This window comes from Podarcis vaucheri (assembly GCF_965113315.1).
Source record: "Podarcis vaucheri genome assembly, chromosome: 2".
In the NCBI taxonomy this organism is placed as follows: Eukaryota; Metazoa; Chordata; class Lepidosauria; order Squamata; family Lacertidae; genus Podarcis; species Podarcis vaucheri.
In genome coordinates, this window is record NC_138760.1 from 61,676,583 (window position 1) to 61,694,637 (window position 18,055).

The window sequence follows — 18,055 nt, forward strand, 5'->3', positions numbered from 1 at the left end:
TGTTGCATCAGTTACCATAACCCTGCCATCTATCAAATAATTTCCCCCTACAAATGTTTTCTCTGTTTATGGCCTACATTGCACTAACGATCTTTGGAATTCTAATTAAACATGTAATTTAATTATCATAGCCCTAAGGTAAAGGTAAAGGTACCCCTGCCCGTACGGGCCAGTCTTGCCAGACTCTAGGGTTGTGCGCCCATCTCACTCAAGAGGCCGTGGGCCAGCGCTGTCCGAAGACACTTCCGGGTCACGTGGCCAGCGTGACATCGCTGCTCTGGCGAACCAGAGCCGCACACGGAAACGCCGTTTACCTTCCCGCTGGTAAGCGGTCCCTATTTATCTACTTGCACCCGGAGGTGCTTTCGAACTGCTAGGTTGGCAGGCGCTGGGACCGAACGACAGGAGCGCACCCCGCCGCAGGGATTCGAACCGCCGACCTTTCGATCGGCAAGCCCTAGGCGCTGAGGCTTTTACCCACAGCGCCACCTGCGTCCCCATAGCCCTACTGAAGCATAAATAACAGTGCTGGAAGGTAAGCTAATTCAATCCTTTATACTAAGGCAGGATCTTCTGTTCCTGAAACCATTGTCATTTTTGTATATGTTTATATATACATTTTTGTAGATTACTATGACCATGGAGGAGAGACCTGGAATGAGAAAAGTGTTCATACCAGAAGTCCCCATGAGGCAAGGAATAAGCATAGCAAAATAGCAACGCATTCAAGTTCATGAAGCTTGCTCCATTTCTGCCATAAGACACATTTGCTCTTCTTAAACCAATTTAACAACCATGAGATTTTTAGAATATAGGTATTTAATTGGTATTTAATTGGTGTGTTGTAATGTGGTCTGGAAAAGAAAAAAGGTAGAAGAGAAGCATGGAAGAGGACTGGGAAAGAGGAGAGAAAATGAAAGAGAAGGAGAAGGAGAAGAACAAGTAGATAGGTATTAATTATACCTGTAAAATTATTATTATTAATAATAATAATAATAATTTTTTTAAAAAATGAGTTACATGTTTCAGGTCAGATCAGGGATCTGTAAATGGTGAAGGACACTGCTTGAGATGAAACATAATGAAATTAAAATGGTCCCCAGTTCTCACACTGGCAGATGAAGAATTATTTAGTTTACACTAGGGAGAGGAAACCTATGGCTGACCAGATAGGAGCGGCTGGTGGGAATGGGTGGCATTGCTGCTGTGCACCAGGATGGTGAGGGGGTGGGGCAGGATAGCAGAGACCTTGAGGCAATGTGGTCATACCAGCAAAAATACCTGATTGGCTCTGCTGGTACATCCAAACCTCTCCCCTGCCCTCTCACTGTCCAGGTATGCTTCAGCCAACAGGCCAGTTATGCAGTGCTACTCCTTTCCACTGGCTGGACATAACTATGGAAATTTTGGGACTCCTGTTCTCCTTGACCATGGGCCATGCTGGCTGGGGTTAATGGGGCTTGGAGTCCAACAATATCCAGAAAGCCACACGTCCCCCATTTCCGGTTTATAAATTTCCCCATCAGCTCTGTTCTTAACCTATAAAAAAGTCTACACGGTTGATTCAAAAGTTGTCTTTGTGCAGGTCTTTGCATTTGCAGCGTGTTTGAAACAGTGTTTGAAACAAAAGAAACAGTGATAAGGACAAGGGAGGGAGACATAGTTGAGGCTCACATTTAAATAAGATTTCTGGTAGGAAATGTTAGTCCTAAATTTCTGCTGGTAAGAATAATGGCTCTAAAAGAAGATTGTGATTAATTATTGCATTTGTAAGAGGCTTACCTGCAAAACTGGATGAGACTTCTTCATATCGCCCCAGCTAAGTACCCAAATTTGGTCATGTGACTTATCATAATGTAATTTTACAGGTAGAGGGTCAGTGTCCAAGGTCTTCAAAGAAACAAAAAACAGTTTCATTAGCTCTTCCTTATGAAAAAGAATGTAAGTTATGCATTTGATTAGGGTCTGTAAGCTATTAAGAAAGCCTTTGTGCACATTTTGCATTTCATGTCCAAGTCAGACACCAATACACTGCATGTCATTGTACGCACCCAGTTTAATACGCTGGCATACTGAGACCTGCTTTGTATGTTGTTGCCAGCAAAGCAGCTGCTGCCATACCATAGCTGCTTCCACACCAGTCCTGTCATCTATACACAATTTACACCCAGATGTATAGCATGGATGGTGGGGCACACCAGTACGGTACCCGTGTCTTTTGTTTCTCTGCAGTTTGAACCACATAGCTCTTAGGAGCAGTACTGGCAGTGGCGATACTGTTGCTTACTGAAATGGAGAGTGGTGAGATGGCAGGGAGTCTGGCACTGAGCAGAGACACTGGCAGGCAACTAAATGATCTCCACCCACAAAGTGCCAACTTCCCCAGCACCTCACCCAGGGGCATAGCTAGCTGTTTGGGTGCCCAGTGCAGCACATGTGTCCTGCAGCCGGGGGCAGGGTGAGCTGCCCATGGGGGCAGGGCGTGCTGTGTAGAGCCTTTCTGCAGCCTCTCCCTCCACTGTAGGGCGGCTGAGGGAGCGGTGGTGGGCAGACGCAAGCTTCACGCTGCTGTTTCAGGCAGCGCCAAACCTGCAGGTGCTCAAGCCACCACGCCACTCCCAGGAGAGAAGCGTGACTCAGGCATGTTGCAGGTCCTGTGGTAAGTGCCGGCCCCTGCAGTGTGGCACCCAGTGCCAGCTGCTTTTCGTTGCGTTTCTTGACTGAACTAAAGTTTCGTCAGCCCAATTATTTTTTTAAATTCAGCTTTTTGTCATTTTGTCAGCCCCCTTCAGTGATGACACCCGGGGTAGCCTGCACCCACAGCAGCCCCTTCCTCCACCACTGGCCTCACCCTCTGTCTCTCAGTAAGCAGCAGCAACGTTGCTGCCAGGAGATGAGCTGCCTTGTGCCACCCCTCCCCTGCCAACCATTCCTTGATTGATTGATTGATTGATTGATTGGTTGGTTGGTTTTGCTTAAATGCCGTTTTTGCACAATGAGCTGCGCCCAAAGTGGCTTACAGCAAATGTTCAAAACAGAGAACACAGGAAATACAAAATACAGAACATGTTAGTAAATTCAAAGTAGCAAAAACCAACAATTTGGCAAACCGATTCAATATTACAAAAACCAACAATGATCTAGATTTAAGAACAAAAACAACAAGCAAAAATGAAAGTTAACTGACAATGCATTTTGTGGTGCTGGTTTTGCTACACTCCAAGGAGCTTGGCATAAATGCAGTTGTGGTTTTTTTTTTGGGGGGGGGGTAGATGACAAACAGTTGGCCCTCACATCTGTCTTCCAGAGGAGGCTGACAGCACCAAAAGACAAATGTCAGCAATGAAACTGAGTCTCTTCCTCAGCCTCCCGGAAGTACCAAGAAGAAGAAGAGGAGTTTGGATTTGATATCCCACTTTATCACTACCCAAAGGAGTCTCAAAGTAGCTAACATTCTCCTTTCCCTTCCTCCCCCACAACAAACACTCTGTGAGGTGAGTGGGGCTGAGAGACTTCAAAGAAGTGTGACTAGCCCAAGGTCACCCAGCAGCTGCATGTGGAGGAGCGGAGACCCGAACCCGGTTCACCAGATTACGAGTCAATCGCTCTTAACCACTACACCCCACTGGCTCTCTACTACTACACCCACCAAGGGCTTATGCAGGTCTTCTGAACAGCACTCAGTGAATCCCTTCATCTACACATGCTTCCATTCCATGTGACCATGTTGTGGCAGCCTTTTGAATACGAAAGAGGTGTTGTGGACATGACAAGGACCTAACATGCCAGCCATAAACTGACTTTAGTATCTGGGTTGCATATTTGAAAGTGTCACAGAGTTCAGTGCATAGAATTACAAACTTACAGAAACTGCAATCCTGGGTTTGCTTTCTCATAAGTAAGTTTCCACTGTGTTCAGTGGGACCTTACTTTCAGGTACATGTGTAGAGGATTGCAGCCTCAGAATATGACAATACTCTGCATATATAGTTATCAGCATTACATATTACAACCTATGTTGTTAACACAGGACTTCAATTGACAGGTATTATAGTGTCAAAATGTTGTTGTCAAACTATTAGCGACATGATTAGTAACGATCCTCTTTCTAGTAGCCACCTCGGGATGTCGAGCATGGGGTATTACCATACTCCTAACATGCTGCTAACCCAGCTGCAGATTTGTATTTTTACAAATCTACTAACAAAGTCAATAGCTAGAACCTCCTTTGGGAAGAGGCTAAATTCTTGGCAGTATGAAACCTTTTTGTCCCCCATCCAAAAGCATTCAGTTGCCCCTGGGAAGTTACCTGAATGACTTTCTGAGTCTGGATATCAAGGATCATTATTCTATTCCACTTTGGCTGTGTTACATAAATATATTTGTCTCTGACATTGACAGCGGAAGCCCAGAGGCAGGACTGAATGGCTTCACCTTCAACTCTAGGACAGATTTCTGCCTGAAATAAAATAATGAAAGCAGGTTTAATAAGTTTAGGTTCAGTGCTGTGATCCAGGCAGTCTGCTATATACGGCCACAGAGGAAAACGATAGAAGGTAAAACAATGAGACCTTGAAGGTATGGCTTGTGCTGAGAGTAATAGATCTAACCTGTGGTATTGAGCTAGTTCTCTGGCAAACCTTTTGGGGGACCTGTCTTTTGGTCATTTGATGGGGCTGAGGCCAAGTTGAAGAGACCTCCAAAGGGGAGGTGGAGGTGGTAGTGCTTCAGAGGAATTTTCATTGGCTGGGATTTCTACCTTATTAAATGTGAGGGGGTCTCTCTTGCATTTCAACATTTATAAAGGCCATGTGTGTGCTTGCAGTGGCACCAGATTCTCTCTACACAGGATCCCACATTGCAGGACTCCTTGGAATGCCCACACAATGTCATATAGTCACACACATGTTCCAGGAAACACTTTTGCAATGGAAGCCTGTGCACAGAGAGCCTCACATCACTGCAAGAGCACATGGAGCATTAAAAAAAAAAGGTTTTAAGTGCAGGATGCCCTCATTCTTCAGCTCCCTGCCCCACAAAACATCTTCAAATTTTTCAAAGTTGTAGAAATTTGTTCCCTAGTTTGCCGTGGGAAGAATGGACATGCAAAACTGAGGTGCAAAGCCTGCTTTATTTTAAACCAGGGATAGGCAAACTCGGCCCTCCAGATGTTTTGAGACTACAATTCCCACCATCCTTGACCACCGGTCCTGCTAGCTAGGGATGATGGGAGTTCCAAAACATCTGGAGGGCCGAGTTTGCCTGCGCCTGTTTTAAGCCATCACAGACTGAAATTTATATTCAAACAATAATATAGCCATTGAATATTTGGGAGAGCCAAATTTGAGTTATGGAACTTGTGGTTCACAATACAGGGCCCTAAGTTAGTTAAGGTAGAGTCTACCCTGAGGTAAACCATATGTTTCGGCAACAGGAGCTTCTTGATAAATTTCTCAACCTTCAGTTCAATAGAACTTGGGTGGCTAGGAAAAAGTGCTCCTCACATTGTGGTTTATCCAGATGAATGTATGGAACTGAAGGCCTGTGAAACTCCAGTTCTAAACTTTATAAATTTGGCATAATTGCATGAATTATGGTAGGGATTCACCTCACAAGTCCCACCAGTGGAAGCCCTGTGCAATGATTTCCAATTCTGCGATGGGGCTCCCCCCATTCCCTCTGCAGTCCTAAAATTGCCTCAGCAGGTTGAGAGAGCCCCCAGCACATAGGGGAGATGAAGGGGTTGTTCCACCCAGCACGCTGAAAGGATGTGCAGATGGTGTGGTCAACATAGCACAACACTGAATTCCTCTTTACATGTACAATATGTAAATTTCACAATTTTGCCACAGCAGGCAGTGAGAAAAATAATGTAGTTTTTAACAGAAGCTGAACTGCGGCAGAAAAGCAGTGCTGCCTGCGATAAATACAGGGTGGAAAGGAAAACAAGGACTTCTTACATCCCTGATGCAAGACCAAGATTAATTACCCCAAACTTACATAACTTGAGAAAATTTTCTCATTTGGTTTGATGTGTCTCTGGATCTCACAGTCAGTTGGCTGAATTATTGTGATTCCATCATCAGAAAAGACATAGAACATGTTTCCCACACTGAGCCCTTGAAGAGAAAACAAAAAAGCAAGGGGAAAAACATGTCATAATTTCCTGTCTGAAAACAAAAAAAGTAGGCTAAACCTCAAAAATAAAAATTACTATACAAAACGAAACCAAAAACCCCCTAGAGATTTGGATGCTTTTGGTGCATTCACAAAATTAAAGTTCATGTCACAAGTAGGGCTTCAAGGTGTGAGGAAAGAGGTACAGATAAGCTCAAAAATGTATTGCCTTGGTGGTAACAGTTACAAATGTAAGACAGTATCTTGGGATCATGTGTTTTGCAATCAAATTAATATGCAGGTTTCTTTCCTTTGCATTAGAAGCAGTTTGCTAATACTTTTGCCCTTTCCAGGTAAATGTTTCAAATGCTGGAATGCAACCATGCATTTCACACAATTTGGAATAAGGGGTGTTGCTGACTTGTCGAGGGTAATTCTTTCCCCCCAGTGGCCTAGAGACATTTGGGGGGTTGGGGCAAATCCTTATAGCCACCAAAGCAAAAACATTTTTGAAATTTTGCAAACTGTAATTCACAAATGTGGAATCTTTTAGCATTGCAATAGCACTCATCTATCAAAACTGGGGCATTCCAGAAGCTTTAGGGGGGAAAATAGCCTGTCAGTGAGTTTCTAGTAAAAGAATCGTATTCTACATTTCTGCTTAATCAGAAATGTCCTGAAACGTTTCTAGTATACTTCATTTTCCATTACATGCAAATGCAGTAATGAATACCTTGTATGCTTTTCAATCACTCTCATCAGTAATCCTTTCACGACACATGTATATATATATTCTACAGATACGGTATTGTAATGGCTTCTGTCATCCCAAATAAAGTTGATAGTGTACTTATCTGCCAAACTTCCATAGTTTTACTTCTGTAAACTGTTTTGTACAGAAAATGAAAGCTCAATTTGTAAAAAAAGTTATCTTTGGTGGATGATAGTTGTTTTTAAGCTAATAAACTGTGTATCCTGTTCAGACTTGAAAAGTTACTGGATGACATTAAATGCTTCCAAGATTGGAAATCAAGTAATCACAAAGTGCACAATTCAGCCAAAGTGTAACCATTTTTCATTTCCATTTATTTAAAGGGAAATAATTAAGTATAGGAGAGTACTCTCACTGAAATTGGCTCGATTTAGAAGCGCTTAACTTTGGCTAGATTGTGCACTGACAATTTAATAATGAAAATATTGCTTATTTAAAAAAATAAGTAACAACATTGCAATATTTGCTTTTTGTTGCTGTTAAATTGATGCAATTCATCATGCTTTTCAGTACAACTGCTCCTGGAGTCACAGATCTTGCAAACAAGTATGCAATAGAAAATGAGTATTTGCAAGATTGAGTCCTCTGGTGTATATTCCATAGCGTCAAAGCACAATGACACTTGCACATTATATAGCTTTTATTATATCCGTTTGGTGTGCTGAGAATTTGATATATGAAGTTTAGCCTTTGAATTATACCACAGAAATACCCCAGTTAAGGCATCAAAGTGGATCTAGGATCAATGATCCTTAAATGTGATGCTGCAGTGAGGGATCATGCATTTTCTGAACACACGGCTAGCAAATTCCTACGTTATCATCACTGCTGAAGAACTAAAATACCTCAGGCATATCTTAGGCTGACATTTTCAACAAATGTGGACCAAAATCCTTTCTTGCCGCATGCACACAGTTCCTCTTCATTTCAATGAGGACTGAATACACACATTAGAAAGCAGGATTTGGCCCTTGATGCAATGAGTGCACATTTCTGCAGATGTTTAAAGTTGGGACAGTTTAAAACAAATGATAACAATCATGCATTAACTTATGGTAAGTGTGAACTGTGCCTATATTCAGATTCATGCACATTAACCACCCTGTTCTTTATGATCGTTTGATAAAATGCATGTTCACATTTCAGCTTTCATTTGCCCTGCCGTTAAAGCAGATATTTATGGTAATGCTATGACTCAATTTCATGTTGCTTAAGCATTAGTGGTTTATTATCATAGCCTTGGTGAATTTTCCATGAGGAAAATGCAGTAGTCCATGTTCTAGCCTTCATTAGAACCAGCATTGCATTACTCAAGTTTTCTAAGCCTAGGTACACCCTGCCCCAAGTAACCACATTTTAAAGAAGAGAGCCCTTAAAGATAAGAAGTTTCCCTTCAGGACCAAGGAAAGAATCCAAGCAGGAAAGGTCCCTATGCCTTGCATAGAAATGCCATAGGTTTCTGGAGCAGGGACAGAGCTCCCTGTCCCTCCTATATGCCAGTTCCAAGCATGCTAGTTAAAAATAACTTTAAAAATATCAGGCTACTAACTTTTTAGAGTTTATTTAATTTACGTAATCTATGTAAGTCCACAAAAGTTCATAGCCTGAAATTTTCTATACCAGATCTTACAGATAAACTACCTTTTCCCCATTTATGGCACACTTCTCTTGAATGGGCACACAAGCCCAGAACATCAGAAACAACCACTCTAGTATTTTGTGAAAAAACTGTATTTTGATGGTAGAGCTAAATCCTGCTTCCCTGACTCCAAGGAAAGATTTGATCGATGCAGGATATCATGTTCATGTAAGGTGTGTTCCAGTGCCCTTTCAGCATTGCAGAGGCTTTTTCTAGGAAGAAGAAATAACCCGGTGATTCTATGATACTAAAGGTACTTAACTGGACGGAGTCAACACAGGCCAATTATTTCATCCATTTGTGGAACGTTGAGTTCATCTCAGCTGCCATAGATGCCCAATCAGTGAACCACTAGGACATGCCATCTCATGATCAACATGGCAAAATAAGTTAAACAACCAATTGTTTAACTGTTCCTGACCAGCTTTTGCACATGCAAATTAATATGGTTGGCATTCACTTGATGTGAAACTCTGGAAAAATTCTATTATTTCCTACTGCCCAGCAAATATTTACACTCGGCAATTCATTGTACAATTTCCTGTAGACATATCTCAATACTTAGGGCTCCTGCGAGAACTTAAGAGAGTCTTTTTGCAGAATCGTCCCACAGTGCTGCAGCAATGATCGGAAGGCTAGAATCATGGGGGTGTGGCAACTATCACCTTTCCTTCCTGGTTGGGTAGGAAGAACACTTGGCAACTGGCTCCATCATGTGGTCCAGCTTTTTAATATATTGTCATGGTGACATGGGATAAGGCCAAGGAAAACACGTCTTGCTCTGCTGTGGTGATATATGAATCAGACCTCAATAAGTAAATCCATGAAGGTTTTAAGGATTATTTTAACCTGCACAGAGACTAGAAGTGTAGGATTCACTATAAATCTGATCGAGCTGAATAAACAATTGTCATTGGAGTAAGCAGTGTTCTACATGGTTGAAAGGAAGGAGAGCAACAGCTTTTCTGATATTTATTTAGCAAAAAATATGGAGCTGAAATATGTGGCCTAGAAAATAAACATCTGTTCAAGTGATGTAAATGAACAAAGAACAGCAGGATTTGTTGGTGTAAATTAGAGTACTTACATTCCACTTAAAGTATAGCAAATTGTGACTTTCATTCTGGTGTTTCTGCTGATAATTACTTAAGAATCTGTTTTCAAATGTTGTTAACTTTCTGAATGCCTAAGAGTCTTTTGGAAAAGTTGCATCACTAATATTCTACCAGTTATTTGTTGGGTTTGCCTGCTTGCTAAGCTGAGACCTGCTGACATTGCTAAAGTTAGTGGCAAATCAGTGGAGAATGGTCCATTATGGAATTATTAAAGCAGACAAGCACATTATCACTACAACAAGACAATTTTACTGCAGTACCTTCCTCTCGCCACAGTATGTTTGCAACTGCAGCATCAGAGAAATGGGAGAGCCAGAAAATGATCAAGAAAAGGAAAAAAAAAAACATTGTCAAAATTTCATTGCAGCAATTAAAGGAATTTAACATTCTGGTTTTTTAAAACTGTTTTTCCTCTGATAGCTTTACAGTATTAATTCAGACACATGATGTCACTTGAGTAAAAATATGACAAAACAAACTTCACCAAATTCAGTTTTTCTGTCGAAGCATCTATTGCCCCTCCCCCACAGCAAACATCAAAGTTTTTATAGAGAGAAAATTCTCATTAAATTAAATATTTTTGATTTTTGCCTAAGTAAAGATTGCAAAACATGTCTCTTCATGAGCAGACAGTTCTCCTCTTTCCACAATAATGGCCTTTTATCTTGTAGAATCACATGGAAGCTGTAACCACATGAAAGCTTGCTGTAAATGCAATGCATTTTCTAACAGATAATTACAGAAATCATAATGCTAAGCAGACTTTATTTTCATTAATATTCATTAATGAGCATTTTGATGTTCAAAGTTTTATTTTTTAATTAATTTATTTTTACAGCCTTCTCTTGTCAAAAACAGCCTTGCTATGGAGATTACTATTATTCTTTCCCCTAATATTTATTTACATTTCTTACTTGTGGAACAAATGCCTGGGGCTGATCTTCCATTGTGCGATGGTGACTGAAGGCACATTTGTTAGGGAGCTGTAGTCAATCCCAGTTGCCTAGGGGTTGTTGTTTTGTGATTATATGCCCATTTGAAAATACATGTTTGTCAAATTCATGCACTAATTTTTTTAATGCAATATCTTGTTGGCGTATCTTAGAAATGTAATGTGTAAAGCTGGCTGTACACAGTGCTATGCAATGGTTGCCATGATGCTACAAAGAATTGTGAGACCAATCTTATGTTGCGTTTTGAAAACAATAGACAAATAGCTTCAAATATTTTTCTTTTGCAGCAGTGCCTTGTTAGCTTTAGGCATCAAGAAAATGAGAGATACAAATTGACTGCAATTTTAATTAGCATGGCAAGAAATGTAATTCTATGACTGTCAATGAAAAATCTTGCATTCTTCCCTGCTATGCAAGCTGAACCTTGTATCGTGTTCCACATATTTCTTCAAATCAGGAGACATCTTGCAGATATTTTATAAGCAAGACTTCCATGAGGTTTCATTAGTGGTGTGGGTCTGATTTGTGAACACTTTAAACTCCAAAATAGGAGCAAAAGAGTACCCCTAAACTCTAGGCCATAACATAGCCCAGCAGATGCCATCAGAATAAGGCCACGGCATGGTGGCCTTGGATAATACTGTGACCCCACAGGTATGGATCTGGCTGCCCCAGAATCAATGATCTCTTGGAGGACATCATGGGGATATAAAGATAATCGCAGCAAGCTTGAAGATTTCTAATCCCTGGTGTGTTCTAGATTGTGTCATCAGGAGCATAACAGGGTCTAGAGATTTATCCACAGCCTATAACATTCCTGACCTGGATGGAACCATCTGCATTATCCCCAGCCTTGAATGATTTACTAGAAGAGGGAATATGGCAGCAAGTGTTCCAGACAAGCTAAAAGAGGCAGAGTCTGCAGCAAAACCTCTAGGTGCCAATGCACTCTTGCTGCTGCTACACTGTGCTGGATGTTTGCTGAACTAATTGGGGGTGGGCGTTAGGCTTAATTCCAAACCATAGAGAAGGTCTACCCATCACTAAATTCCTCATGTTCCATGCAGAATTTCAGGAGTGAAGATCAAATACGTCTTTGCTTCAGACTCATTATATATTAGAGCAGACTACTAAGGAACAATGTGGAAGTTCTTAACCAGAGTTTGCTAGTTTTAAGTAACAACAGTGAATGGAACCACAAAGTCCCTTAGAATTGCGTAATTAATTAACTATTGTTTGTGATAAATGGGAAGCAGACAGCTACTTTGAAATTAGGCTTGATCATGTGAATCTTTACTCAGGCAAAACCTAGTCCGCAGTTTTAAAACTCAAACCATAACCTTAGATATAGTAAAGAGCTTAGAAAGTGTGTGTAAAAGTTAAACCTACGAGTCTTTCTAGCTGAATCTTCAATGAAGAGAGAAGAAATATCCTCATCTACTCCCACTTCATTTTTAGCAATGCAAGTATAGGCACCTGTGTCTTCATATCGAACACTACTGATGTGAAGTTCGCTTCCATTTGCTGCAACAAAAAAGATCCACAAAAGCTATAAATTGTAACAAGGTCTGGAAAGTGAGGTTTTTAGGCTGCAGTCTTAAACGCAGTTACTTGACAGAGAGTTCCAGTGAAATCAAATAGGCCCAGAGGGTTTTATCCAACAAAGTAATTCAGTTAGCACAAGGACTTTTTCCTTTCCTTGCACACCTGCCCATCTGTTCTGGAGGACTGGGAAGAGAGAGAGAGAGAGAGAGAAGAGGAAAGGAAATTCCATGGTGCAGGAGGAAGTCCTTGTGTTAACAGTAACAGGGCAACTATGTTGGATACAACACAGGGTTTCAGCCTTACAATTATGTTTTTGAACTCACTGTTCCAGAATTGAGACTGCTGACAGTTGAAGAAGTCCAGAAATACTGAGGATGAATGATTGGTTACCATGACATTGGAAAGTCACAAAAGTTTACTTATCTTTCTGAGAATAAGAGAATGTCAGTAGACAATACATTATCAGATGGATAAATCTTTGAACTTCTGATAATATTTTCATTTCTTGTATTTATTCACATTTCTAGGGTATCTTTAAAAGCAAAGCCTTCATAAAGCAGCAAAACCATCCATAAAATACAATGGCACATTTCAGTAACACTAACCACTTAAAACAACAGTCTAAAACAGTTCACCGGCCAGTAACTTAACATTAAAAATGAAGTAAAACCACATAAAATCATTTCCATTCAGCAGCATTGTAAAACTATTTGAAAAACATTTGGCCTTCCAGAGTCTGTTTAAAAGCCTGTACATGAATTTTGGGATATTGTCAGGGAACTGACATCAGAGGAAAGGGAGGTGGTAGGGCTCCCAGAGGCTGGGAGGGAGTCGGCAGCTAAAGCAGGGACCAGCAGGGGGAGAGAGGGTACTCTGGAGGAGGATCTCAGTAATGCTGAGAGAGACGCAGCAGCCAAGGCAGGAACTAGCAGGGAAGAGGGAGGGGTGAGAGACACGTCCAGCGAGAACAGCGGGGAGGTGTCAGAAGCTACCATAGGGAGACCCATGCTTCGCCGGAAGCTGCCACGTCGTGAGTCCAGGAGACGCGTTTCCGTTAAGGAGCTTCTTTGCTGGAAGCGCTTCCGCAGACAGCCACTGTCAGACTCTACGAGTGACTAGAGCAGACATGTTTGAGGAGCTCTGTCACACACAGAGGTTTGTGGAGCCGCACAAACTCTGAGGGAGCACGATTTTACGCACAAGCAGCTAATCATCCCATCATAGCAGTCTGACAGTCTCTGTACGCTGCCTGTGCAGGAGAAAGCATCATGAGCGACCCAGCCGGAACCGGAGGAGCAGGGGTTGGAGCTGGTCCAAGCTTGGAAGAAAGGTATCAAGCTCTGGAGGTCCAACTTGCGCTGCAGACGGCGAGGCTTGAGGAGAGAAGGGCTCAGGATGCAGACAAGAAGGGGAGAACCACTCAGTTCCCCAGAAAGGTACCAGGATTGGTGCAGAAGTTTGGGGGGGACCCCAAGGATTACCATGCCTTTAGGACAGAGATGCAATATGCCCTTAATGTGCAGTTTGATGAGTTCCCTGATGAGGAATCGCGAGTTGCTTTCGTAATTGGGCATCTTGAGACGGGGGCGCGGGACTGGGTTCGACCCCTGATGGCAACGCACAATGATATCCTAAAGGACACTATGAAGTTCTTTCGTGCAATGGATATCATGTTTTCCAGCGATATTGAGGAAGGGGTGGTGCGCAGACAGCTAATGGCTTGCAAGCAGGGAAGCCGATCTGTCCGTGAGTACTGGACTGAATTTACCATGCTGGTTCACAGATTGGGGTGGGATTTATCGGCGGCCCCCATTCAGATGCTATTTGAAGAAGGTCTTTCTTCGGCTGTGAAAGACGAACTGTCCCGGAGCCCCAGGGCGGTGTCTATGGATCAGCTGACCAAATCTGCGCTGACCATAGGAGCGCGCCAGGAGGCAAGAGCCTTGGAGAGGCGGGAAGGGAGAGGGGAACGTTGGAAGGAGTTCCGCATTCCAGACATTCCTGAGCCAGCTTTCCCGCCGGCAGAGCCGATGGAAATCGGAACAGCGCGCACGCGCGCAGTTTCAAAGCCCAGTGAGGGGGCTAAGAAGGAGGGAAAGGGCGCCCGGAAATGCTATCTCTGCCAACAGCCAGGCCACTTTGCCAGAGTCTGCCCCCAGAGGAAGGAATGGCAAGGGATGGTGGGAGCTGTTGAGGGAGGAGAGCAGGGAGAAACGGAGCAGGTAAAAGCCAACGCCTGGTTGCCACAGTCGGGGCACTGCAGCCAGGCCAAAGAGCAGTGAAAGTGCCCGTGCCAGAAGCTCCTCAACCTGCTCTAGTGATTGAAGTGTCGCTAGAGCTGCAAAATGGACACCCCCTAAAGATAAAGGCGCTGTTGGACTCCGGCAGCTCCTGCAATTTTATGAGCAAGGAGTTTGCTGCTGAACACCAGATACAGACGATCCCTTTAAGCAACCCCCTGCAGGTGACCACGATCGATGGCAGGGAGCTGTTGGGAGGAGGAGTCAGCTTGCAGACCGTCCCAATGATAATGAGGGTGGCAAGGCACACAGAACTGATAGCGTTTAATGTGGCCACCTTGGGAGGCGCTCCCATTATTTTGGGAATGAGCTGGCTAGCGCTACATGATCCGCTGGTGGGCTGGCATCAAAGAGTGGTTTCCTTCGGTTCAGCACATTGCTTAGAACACTGCAAGGGGGGAAAGGGTTCAGCAGGGGCCCAAGCCACCCTAGCAGGGACTGAAGTAATGGAGAAGGTGAAGGTACCACCACAGTATGCAGATCTCAGCGATGTGTTCAGCGAGAAGGAAGCTGACCAACTACCCCCGCATAGGCCCTTTGATTGCCAGATCAATTTACTCCCGGGAGCACAGCTTCCTGTAGGCAAGTTGTATGCCATGTCAGACAGGGAAATGCAGGAGTTGCGAGAGTTCATTGACAAGAACCTGAAGAGAGGCTTCATCAGAGAGTCCAAAGCAGCGGGGGGTAGCCCAGTGTTTTTTGTGGATAAAAAGCACACGGACAAGCCGAGACTTGTATGTGATTTCAGGCGGTTAAATGCAGTGACAGAACCGGTGGCTTTCCCTATGCCCAGGATTGATGATATTTTGACCAGGGTGCGGAAGGGAAAGATTTTTACAAAGCTGGACCTAAGGGGGGCGTACAACCTAATACGTATAAGGAAAGGGGATGAATGGAAAACCACCATGTTCACCCCTTTGGGGGCATTTGAATATCTCGTGATGCCTTTTGGATTACAAGCAGGCTCCGCGTGCTTTCAATCGTTTATGAACCACGTACTGGGGCCTTTGCTCTACAAGAATTGCGTGGCCTTCCTAGATGATGTGTTGGTGTATTTGGAGAATGAGGAGCAACATGTGAGAGACGTCAGAGAAGTGTTGATCAGGCTGCAAGCCAACAGGCTGTGGGTGAAACTGGAGAAGTGTCAGTTTCATACCAAGGAGGTGGAATTCCTGGGGTACCGCCTGTCAGACAAGGGATTGGCCATGGATCCCGGCAAGGTTCAAGCAGTGCTGGAATGGAAAACACCCAAAACCAAGAAGGATGTGCAGAGGTTCCTAGGGTTTGGAAACTTTTATCGTAAGTTCATCCGAAACTTCGCCCACCTGACGGCGCCCATTACAGACTGTCTCAGCAGTAAAAAGAAGTTTGTTTGGACGGCGGAGGCGGAGCGAGCGTTTGAGGAACTGAAAAGGGCCTTCGCCTCTGAAGGACAACTTCTGCATGTGGATTTACAAAAAAAGCTGAGGGTCGAAACAGACGCATCTGACAGAGCCATAGGGGCGGTGCTTCTTCTTCTGCAGCCGGGGAAGGAGGAGTCAGAGTGGTGACCGTGTGCCTTCTTTTCGCGAAAGCTGAACAAATCCGAGAGGAACTACACGGTGTACGACCGGGAACTTCTTGCTATTCATGAGGCTTTCCGGAGATGGAGGCACCTGCTAATTGGTGCACAACATAAGGTGCAAGTGTGCACGGACCATAAGAATCTAGAGTATTGGAGAACTGCGCGAGTGCTCAACCAACGGCAGTTGAGATGGGCCCAGGAGTTCTCCAAATTTAACTTTGAGATTTGTTACGTGCCAGGCCCAGAGAACATTAGGGCGGACGCTCTCTCACGCAAACCTGAATATTTGGAGGGGGAGGGAGCACCCGAAGAGACCCATGTCATTCCAGAGGACCGCTGGGTGTGTGGGGCGGCATTGGTGGGGCAAAGGGAACTGGTAGAGGGAACGGTGCATGATGAATACGCCCAGGACAAACTCAGGGGTCTCAGGAGGGAGGGAGACAAACCCGGGGGTTTTGAGGAGAGAAACGGGGCGTTGTACTACAAGGGAGCGTTATATATACCTGAAGGGGAATTGAGGGAAAAGGTACTCAAGCAACTGCACGATAGCCCCACAGCAGGGCATTTTGGGCAACACAAAACCATGTGGCTGGTTACCAGGGAATTCTGGTGGCCCAAGGTCAGGGAAGATGTGCGGGAGTATGTGAGAGGGTGTGACCAATGCCAACGAGCCAAGGGGGAGAGGCGGGCACCGGCAGGTTTATTAGAACCACTACCCACACCTGAAAGACCATGGGAAACAGTGGCAATAGATTTCATGACTGATCTGCCAAGGTCTAGAGGGAAAACAGCCATCATGGTTGTGGTAGACCTGTTAACCAAGATGGCCCACTTTATAGCCTGCTCACATGCGGTCACAGCAGAAGAAACCGCTAAATTGTTTGTAGAAAATGTGTTTAGGTTGCATGGCGCCCCCTTGAGGGTGGTTTCAGACTGAGGGAAACAATTTACTTCCAGGTTCTGGAGGAAGCTCATGAGCTTACTGCATGTAGAGGTTAATTTCTCAACTGCCCGTCATCCAGAAACCAACGGGCAGGCGGAAAGAGCTAATGGTGTCCTCCAGCAATATTTGAGGTGTTATGTGAATGACAGAGAGAATGATTGGGTGGAGAAGCTGGCGTTGGCAGAATTTGCCTACAACAATGCAGAGAACGTGTCCACGGGGATGAGCCCCTTTTTGGCTAATCACGGGTGCCATCCCCGAGCCTTCCCAGGGGGGGGGAGGGGAGAACTGGAGCGTTCCAGCTGCAGAACAGTTCGTTGAAGAAATGGAAGCGATCCATCGCCAGCTCCAACTTAACTTAAACAGGGCTAAGGAGGAATATAAGAGGCAGGCAGACAAAAACAGAAGGGAAGGTGAAAGCATTAGGGTGGGGGACCAGGTGTGGCTGTCTACCCAAGGGTTACCATTCAAAGGGGGTTGTAAGAAGTTAAGACCCAAAAGGCTGGGCCCATTTGAAGTCACGCAGCAGGTCAACCCAGTGGCTTTCAGACTCCGGTTACCGAACCACATGAAGCTGCACCCAGTTTTCCACAGGTCGTTGCTGTCACCGTATAAAGGGGACAGAGAAGGGAGGGTCAATAGGGGACCAGCAATGGAGGAAAAGGAACACAGCTACCATGTAGCGGAGATTCTCGATTCCAGGTGGAAGGGAGATCAAGTAGAGTATTTGGTAATGTGGGAAGGGGAGCCGGAGTCGGAAAACACCTGGGTCATGGCAGAGGATGTAGATGACGAGGTTTTAATAGAAACTTTTCATCAGAGATTCCCTCGTAAACCTCAGCCAGTGGCGAGGTTCCGGAGGGAATACTTTGCCACCACCGACGAAGAAGAGTTGGAGGGGTTCTCTGATTCCGAGGAGGAGGAGGATTCGGCGAGCCGGAACGAAGACCGATGGAGGGAAATGTTCGAGACGTCTGAAGATGAAGAGGATTCTTTTCGGGGTTTTATCTCCTCACCGCCCAGAGGAGAGAGTATGGGCGGGGGGGAAGGGGGCCCTGGAGGGGAGGTGGATGTCAGGGAACTGACATCAGAGGAAAGGGAGGTGGT

General features: G+C 44.3%; 1 protein-coding gene across 3 annotated transcripts in view; it reads right to left on the reverse strand.

Moving 5' to 3' along the window:
• Positions 1-18,055, reverse strand: part of FSTL4 (follistatin like 4) — a 371,489-nt gene that overhangs the window by 7,216 nt on the left and 346,218 nt on the right. For 2 of the 3 annotated variants that reach the window (XM_082211563.1, XM_082211561.1), the window contains 5 exons: positions 11,986-12,120; positions 9,904-9,930; positions 6,001-6,119; positions 4,310-4,459; positions 1,783-1,890 (listed from right to left, as the gene is read on the reverse strand). In XM_082211563.1, the coding sequence (XP_082067689.1) occupies positions 1,783-1,890; positions 4,310-4,459; positions 6,001-6,119; positions 9,904-9,930; positions 11,986-12,120 (539 nt within the window). The remainder of the gene's footprint in view (positions 1-1,782; positions 1,891-4,309; positions 4,460-6,000; positions 6,120-9,903; positions 9,931-11,985; positions 12,121-18,055) is intronic. The other variant, XM_082211562.1, reaches the window with a different exon arrangement.